At 33.5% G+C, this 7,890-nt stretch overlaps 1 protein-coding gene, 1 long non-coding RNA gene and 1 other non-coding gene across 6 annotated transcripts; 1 reads left to right on the forward strand and 2 right to left on the reverse strand.

The window, feature by feature from the left end:
• The first annotated feature begins 10 nt into the window (after positions 1 to 10).
• On the forward strand, positions 11 to 589 carry LOC111443525. Its single transcript, XR_002710510.1, has 2 exons — positions 11 to 51; positions 176 to 589. It is a non-coding gene; the product is annotated as an uncharacterized LOC111443525 (long non-coding RNA).
• Positions 344 to 555, reverse strand: LOC111454681. Its single transcript, XR_002712478.1, has one exon. It is a non-coding gene; the product is annotated as a Plant small nucleolar RNA U3 (small nucleolar RNA).
• A 638-nt stretch (positions 590 to 1,227) lies between the features above and the next one.
• Positions 1,228 to 3,389, reverse strand: LOC111443495 (ADP-ribosylation factor-like protein 5). Of its 4 annotated transcripts, none has more exons than XM_023081332.1 (3): positions 3,119 to 3,389; positions 2,722 to 2,938; positions 1,228 to 1,720 (listed from the first exon to the last, which is right to left on the reverse strand). In XM_023081332.1, the coding sequence occupies exons 2-3, from the start codon at positions 2,911 to 2,913 to the stop codon at positions 1,361 to 1,363; spliced, it is 552 nt and encodes a 183-aa protein (XP_022937100.1). In that variant the 5' UTR covers positions 2,914 to 2,938; positions 3,119 to 3,389; the 3' UTR covers positions 1,228 to 1,360. The 4 variants fall into 4 exon arrangements, with proteins under 4 accessions (XP_022937100.1, XP_022937107.1, XP_022937092.1 ...); XM_023081339.1 differs by having other exon boundaries at positions 2,722 to 2,929; positions 3,124 to 3,387; XM_023081324.1 differs by having other exon boundaries at positions 3,124 to 3,386.
• Positions 3,390 to 7,890: the final 4,501 nt, after the last annotated feature.

A 7,890-nucleotide genomic window follows, 5' to 3' on the forward strand; every position in this document is an offset into this window, starting at 1 on the left:
GTTGGAGATGAAGAAACCAACTGCAGGTCTGTTAGGCATTTCAACAAACAGGTAAGGGGCATGAACTGGACATTGTCCACTTTTCGCATTACTCTGCATCTTGGTTAACATTAAAGATAGACATGATTTGATATAGTAATTGAGACTGAAATCGATCCCAAATCTCTCTCATCAGAGTTCAAACAACGCAGCAGAAGAAGATAGCGGACATACCCAAATTGAATCCACTGCCAAACCAACAAATCTTTAGATTTCAGGCATAATGTTCAACACAGATTCAAAAAGGAAACGAGAGCTCAAACAAAAACCAAAAATAGAGAGAGGTAAAGAAAAATGTTTGGTTAATCTGTCAGACCGCCTTGCGACCATCCCAGCTAGGGCGAAGCCTTGCGAGAACGATCATCTACCGCCGCAGATCCAATGGATCGTTGGACTGTTAATCACGCTCTAGCCGCAGGGCAGTGGTTCATCCACCAGATTATGGTTCTTGTCTCCTTAGAACTCAAGGACACAGTTGTACAACCTATAGAACAGATCCTGTTCAAGTAAGGTCGTGCTCTAATGCCTTCATATTTAGGTTTAAATATTATTATACTTATCCCACATTTTCCGATGTGGGATATTTACATCCATCAAATCAGCTAATTTACCTTGGAAAAACAACGGTACCATAACAATCTTCTTTTTACTTGTTCACTGTATAATAAATTTAATTGTTATCATTGCGAGAAAAATAAAATTTAATGCCTATAATTTTAAATATAAGAATTAGTCAAATATTTTATTTTTTGTGATTTTATTAAATCAAACTCTAATAAATTTTAAAATTATGATGTTTTCTAAACTATATAATTCCAACATTGGTTTTTAAGTTGGAATTTGATTTTCATTAAAACGAACGAATTTTTAAGAAAATTTTGTGTTGCTTTCTTAAAATAACAATAAAATTAGAAAAAAAATGAATTTAAACCAAAGATTTGGAAGGAGAAAGAGACACACATATTGACAAGAACTGAGTTGAAAAGATTGAAAAACATATGTTGCTGGTCGAAATGAAGCGGCTCGAGCAAGAGGCTAGATTTCAAGAGGTGGTTCTTGTTCTTTCTCTGTTCTGTTCTAGACTTATTCATTTCCCATTTGCTCATTCTGATTCATTTTGGTTCGGTTTTCGCCAGAACTCTCGACCCAGTAAATCCAGCTTGGGATCGATGGTTCGAGAGCTCGAGAGATTCAAATTCTTTTATATTGATCTATTTTTTGTTAACTTAGTACACAACTTTCTGAAATCAAAATGGAATTGAAAGGGGTATAACCACAAGATTACATGTAAGAATGAATCCCACAAGCAGCGACTACCTTATCAACTCGGCGTTTTACCGGTAACTTGCTGAGCAATCCACCCAAGACCGTCGTATAGACCATCTCCGGTGAGGGCAGAGCAGGCTTGGATGTGCCAGTCGTGATTCTTGATGCTGTGAAGCGAAAGAGCATCGGTGATTTCGACCGGAGTCATCGCATCCTTAAGGTCCTGTTTGTTTGCAAAAACCAGCACCACAGATTGCTGAAGATCATCGTGACCGAGTAGTCTGAAGAGCTCGTCCTTCATAATGCTGATTCTTGCTCTATCTGTGCTGTCGATCACCGCAATCACAGCATGAGTTCCACGGTAATATGTTGCCCATGATGTCCTAAGCCTCTCTTGACCACCGAGATCCCATACCTACAGAAAACAAAGCCAAAACAACACAGGTTTTAACTGTTCAGCTTCGCCTTATAAAATGAAGAACTGAGATGGGTTCTGTACGAAGTTTTGAATATAACTGCATTGTATATGTTTTTCCAACAACTATTCTGTGTTTCAATTTCCTTGTTAGGCAAATAAACAAGCCAAATATAGAGGCAACCACACTCAAATCACAATGCAAATCAGCCCAAAATTTTCCTTAAGAAAAGCTGCACATTTTGTGATATTTTGAGAAGTTACCAGTTAAATGCTATAAATACACTGGCTCACAAAATCAAGTGACAACTCTACACCAACAGGCCGGAGCATTCAAAGATCTCAAAGATTCCAGTGCAAAACCACACAAGCCAACGCTCCGAAGAATAGAAAATGGTATGATATTATTGTCCACTCTGTGCATAAACTCTCATAGCTTTGCTTTCGGCTTTTTCCAAAAGATCTTATACAAATGGAGATGTATTCCTTACATATAAACCTATGATCCTTTCCCTAAATTAGCCAATGTAGGACTCACTCCCAACAATCCTCCTCTCGAACAAAATACAACATAGAGTCCTCGAACAACCTCTCCTTAATCGAAGTTCGACTCCTTCTCTAGAGTTCTCAAACAAAGTACACCATTTATTCGACACTTGAGTCACTTTTGACTACACCTTTGAGGCTCACAACTTCTTTGTTCGACATTTGAGAATTCTATTAACCTGACTAAGTTAAGGGCATGATTTGGTATGATATTGTCTATGAACCTAAGCAATCATGGCTTTACTTTGGTATGATATTATCTACTTTGAAAATAAGCAATCATGGCTTTGCTTTGAGCTTCCCAAAAGACCTCATATCTATAAACATATATTATTTAGTTATAAATCCATGATCATTAGTCAATTTCAAATTCACTCCCAACAATGGGAATAGTGATCATAGAAGATAAAACAAATAGACGGCAAAATAGGAGTAAATTAATAGATCGACCGTACCTCGAATCGGATATTCTTGTACACGAGCTCTTCAACATTGCTTCCAACCGTAGGATGTGTAGTAACAACCTCTCCCAAGTGCAATTTGTAAAGAGTCGTCGTCTTTCCGGCATTATCCAACCCAACGACCACGATTTTGTATTCTTTTGCTGGAAATAACATGAACCAGAATCTCGAAATGAAAGCCCCCATCGTATCCCAAAATCGCCTAAATGCCCTAAAAGTGAAGAAAACATAAATTCCTCATCAACAGCAACATGGAATTTCATAGCTAAACAGAAGAATAATCACCTAGAAAAGAAAACATGCTAAATCCAATCGGACGAACGACAAATCACAGATCCAGATCCGAATTGTTTCAAATAACGAAAAGCGCTAAAAATTAATAGAGTGTTGCCAAACCTTAATTAATCGAAGCGCGAAGTACAAGAGCTTTACAAAAGAACCGATCAAGAAGCAGAAGAGAAAACCCTAATCGCGATTCAGAGATGAAATTTCCAAGTTTTGGGGGCAGCGATAATATTTGGTCGGCAAGTTAAGGGAGCTTCGGCGAAGGTGATGGACAGCAAAGATCATTTGATCCATCGTGGCGGCTGACGTGTACATCCCACCATTACCAGCTCTTTGCACTAATAATCACATAACAATATTTTAATGTTTTCCTTCCCAAAAGTAAAATAAAATAATTTTTTATTTTTTATTTTTCAATTATATCCTGTGTGGTTGGGCTGTTATTTGATGGGCTCAATCTTACATATTGGGCCCATATGTGGATGTGGCCTAGCCCAAGAAAGCAGGGCCCGATCCGTTTGTTCCGGCCCAGTTGTAGCTAATTACTTGGATGAAATATAGGCCGAATTTATATGAATAATCATATATATATATAACTAAATTAATAAAAATGCTTATATTATTTTTTATTATTATTATAAGTAAAAACTTTTCCCACAGACCAATACGAGTTCTTCTAACATGCTTTATCATCACTCATATAAGTCCCGGGAACTTCCTTTGTGTCTTTTTTAGTCATCGTATACTCAATATCACTCTTATTCGAATATAGTCTCAGTTCATTCATATACCTCTCATTTACTCGGGTTCAACATATGAACTCTCTATTTCTTTATAGCTTTTCAACCTTTTCTTTACCACTTTGATTTACGAGATTCTTCGCATCTAATCTCGTATCTATTTTAGTTTTCTTTCTTTATTCTTTTCCATTCCTTCCACTCCAAGAAACTCAAAATCATAACCCTTTTTTCCCTTCACAAGTTACGTTGTAATACCTTTGAAGAACCTTCAACGTGAATACAAACTCGTACTTATTTTTTTCATTTTTAGTTATTTAGTTCTCGTTTAATAATTATTTTATTTGAATTTAATTGGATAATCCTAATTAACAAATTAGATAGTGATCACATCCATATCATATGCAATGGACCCAAGTTTTGATGGTGAATTAGTGTTGCAAGTTGTGGGATGTTGAAATATAAAAGGTGTTTGGGTGTGACATTTGAGCCCCACATTTCATCTTATACACTTAAGCAAATTTCATGGGTTGTTTTCCCTTCCGTCCCCGCTTCATACTGACACTGACGCTCGAGTAAATTAGGGTTATATGAATGAACTCATAATTAAAAATTGCCAGAGTAGTCCCACGTTGACTAATTAAGGGAAAGATCATGAGTATATAACTCAGAGACACTATCTCTATTGGTACGAGACCTTTTGGGTCGTTGTTGTTAACACATCAATGTAAAGGGTCGTTGTTCTTAACACTCATACCACGTTCAAATGATATCAATAAGGTGCATCTTTATTTTCAGTGGCTCAATCATAGTAGAGTAATCCTACGTTGGGGGATCTCAATGAACAGTAACACAGTCATGTCACATAGGAATAACCGTTGTAACGTTTAGCACAAAAAAATCTACTCCTACACGAAATTTGAGCCATTTAAATAACGGGACCCACTTTTAAATCCTCGTGGGGGCGAAGTGGCCCGTTTGCGTATATCGAAAACGGGGCAAGGGCTTATAAAAGAGAGGCTATTTTGTCATTGGTAGGAACAAAGCCAAACCCATCATTTCATTTCAATTTTATATTTTTCATACACATTAAATAGATTTCCTCATCAAACAACTTTATGTCTTCATCATTCATCATTCATCATCATCTTTTTCTTTTTAATTAATTAATTTTTAAAAAAATATATATAATGGATGATGTAAGCTTGTTGCATTTGACAAAGACAACACAATCCCAATTAATTAATTTAATCACTTTTATTACCATAAAACCCTAATTAAATCCAAATCATAGAAATAATTAGCAACAAGAATAGAATATAATAGGTGATGATTAAAGAATATTATCTTTTTAATCCCATCATAGATGTGCTTATAGAATATGGTCATTTTATCATAATCTTTATTAATCCAAACCATATCTTAAATATATAATTAATCCATTAAATCATTTTCATTTAATCTTTTTGGTTATAGTGGGCCCACCCCCATGTGGGTTTGGCTTCTTCCTTTTTCTTCCACTTTTTCCTCCCTATACTCATCCATTTCCCTTTAATTCTTATTTTACACTGTTCTCTCTATGATCGATGATGTAAGTCCCACGTTGACTAATTTAGGGAATGATCATGGATTTATAAACAAAGAATACTCTGTCCATTGGTATGAGGCATTTTGGGAAAGCTCAAAGCAAAGTCACGAGAGTTTATGCTCATAAGTGGATAATATCATACCATTGTGAACCGTCGTGTTCGTCTAATATATATATAGTTGAGAAATGATAGATGGGATTAACCAATTGGCACATTAATTTGGTTTTGGTGGTTGCTTGAGAAAATGACATTGTTTACTACATTTGGTGGTAGCTTCTTGAGTGGCTTGTGGGAACCTCCGAAAACGTCGTCGTTTTGAACTTTCATGTCATTTTCAATGGATTTTTTTTTTATTATTTTATTTTGGATTGGGTTCCAATTTTTGGTACTCTTTTTAAATTTTAAAAAAAAATTAATGGGGAAAATCAAAATAAGGACCCATCTTTTTTTAATTATTATTTACTTATATATTAGGAATAATAAATATAGAATTATACTCCGATCGACGAAAACTAATTAGTTATTAATTATTTTATAAGTCGAGTTATTGATCGATTAGATTAAAATTAGCTTAAAAAATAAAAAATTCATAAAATAAAACATATGATTAGTTGAGTAGAAAATAACATTATTATTATTATTATTATTAGTTTGCATACATAAATAATATAATTATTGAGGGTGTCTCCACAAGGATTTGACCCCTCATCTACCATGAAATATAGACGACATTTGGTAGGCCCAATGGGCCCAATGGGCCCAATAATTAAATCACTAAAACAATGGAAAATGACACTCATCTACTTTAATCTTATTCCCTCTAATTCTTCTTTCCATTTGGGAAATTTCCACTCACATGGGTCCATAAACCTATTGTCATCTTATCATCTTTTTTTTTTTTTTTTTTTTTTTTTTTTTTTTTTTTTTTTTTTTTTTTTTTTTTTTTTTTTTTTTTTTTTTTTTTTTTTTTTTTTTTTTTTTTTTTTTTTTTTTTTTTTTTTTTTTTTTTTTTTTTTTTTAAATTTCTTGTAATTGACCTATTACCCTTTCATTTTCATTATTTTGTACATTTCCCCCAACATACCATATTTATTTATAATCTTTTCGATTACTTTTTCGTCTATAGAATAAACATACACCAAATAAACGACAACATTTCACTTCACGATTGTGTTTCCTAGGTTTTACCGCTACCTACTGAAATTAGCTGTGTAATAATTGCTTAGACGAATTAATTAGTTAATTAAAATTATTATGAATAAGTTAAAATTAATATGGGTTATGAAAAGGAGCTCGAGGAAATTAAATGTGTTACGCTACACTTTTGAAACTTGGACCAGTCGAGTATTGAAAAAAAAAAGTGGGTTTTTTATGTGGTCCTTTGGTTGGGTAAATATATAGGGAATAAGGTTAATTTAAAGTACAAAAGATTATAAAAGAAAATAGGGGTATGATATAAAAAAGGTAGTGCCTTTAATATCCTAAAATAATTCTAATTCTTACCCACTAAAGGAAAATAGATGGAGAAAAAAACCCAGTTTTTATTTTTTAAAATTTTTTATTTTTTAAAATTTTTTTTTAAAATTTTTAGGGTTTAAAAGTCATAAAAAAAAGTAAATAGATTGTGAAATTGAAGGCATCTCAAAGTGTCCAAAAGCTAATGACAAGCCCATGTTCCCAAAAGCTTTAAAAAGAGAGAATGATGAGATTCAGAAAAGAGTGAGAATTCAATAATTTCATTAGACATCATCAAAAGAAGTTCACTAAAGTGGCATCAATGCCTTTGTCCCCATTACCACCCACAATTCACCCATTTCCTCCCACAAATCATTCAAAACTGGTCGATAATATACGTATATATCTTAATCAGTTGAAATATATATTCATTCGATCTTACTTATAAAATCAACCCGAAAAAAATAGAATTTTGAAGCTCGATATTTAAATTTATGAAAAAAATTGGAATTTTTTTTTTAATTTGGGTAATTTTTAATATGTTGGGGAAAAAATAAAAATGTTAAATTAGAAGTTAATTTGGCTAACCGGACCATGAACAGACCCATGTGTTGGCAGACTGGATAAGTCGGACCCTGGCCATGAGGAATGTTGACGGTCTATATGTAATGACCGTGGCCTGCCTGACCCTATACCCTATGTTTACGTCCTTTATTACGTTATCCGTTCCTTTAATAATTCATCGCATAATCCATACCAAAATTATAGCCGTAGTAGATTATGTAAATGTCTAACTTTTATGTCGATGGCATGCGTTTTAATTATTTGAATTATATCCATATTGTCTATTTTTTTCATGTATTATTGATCAAAATGTTAGAAGTTCAAATGCTCCGAACACAACATCTTGTTGAATTAGAAAAGGAACATGTATTCTATTACATGGGAGTTTGTACACGAGTTGGGTTGGAAAATCTTTTGGACCAACTTGAAATTCAAGAAACGAGAATAGAGTTTATAACCCAGCCCGATCTTTTATTTTTAAGTTGGATTTGGTTATGTTGTCGGTTTTTTTTTTTTTTTTTTAATATTATAAA

The sequence above is a fragment of the Cucurbita moschata genome, unplaced genomic scaffold (assembly GCF_002738365.1).
Source record: "Cucurbita moschata cultivar Rifu unplaced genomic scaffold, Cmos_1.0 Cmo_Scf00001, whole genome shotgun sequence".
Classification (NCBI taxonomy): Eukaryota; Viridiplantae; Streptophyta; class Magnoliopsida; order Cucurbitales; family Cucurbitaceae; genus Cucurbita; species Cucurbita moschata.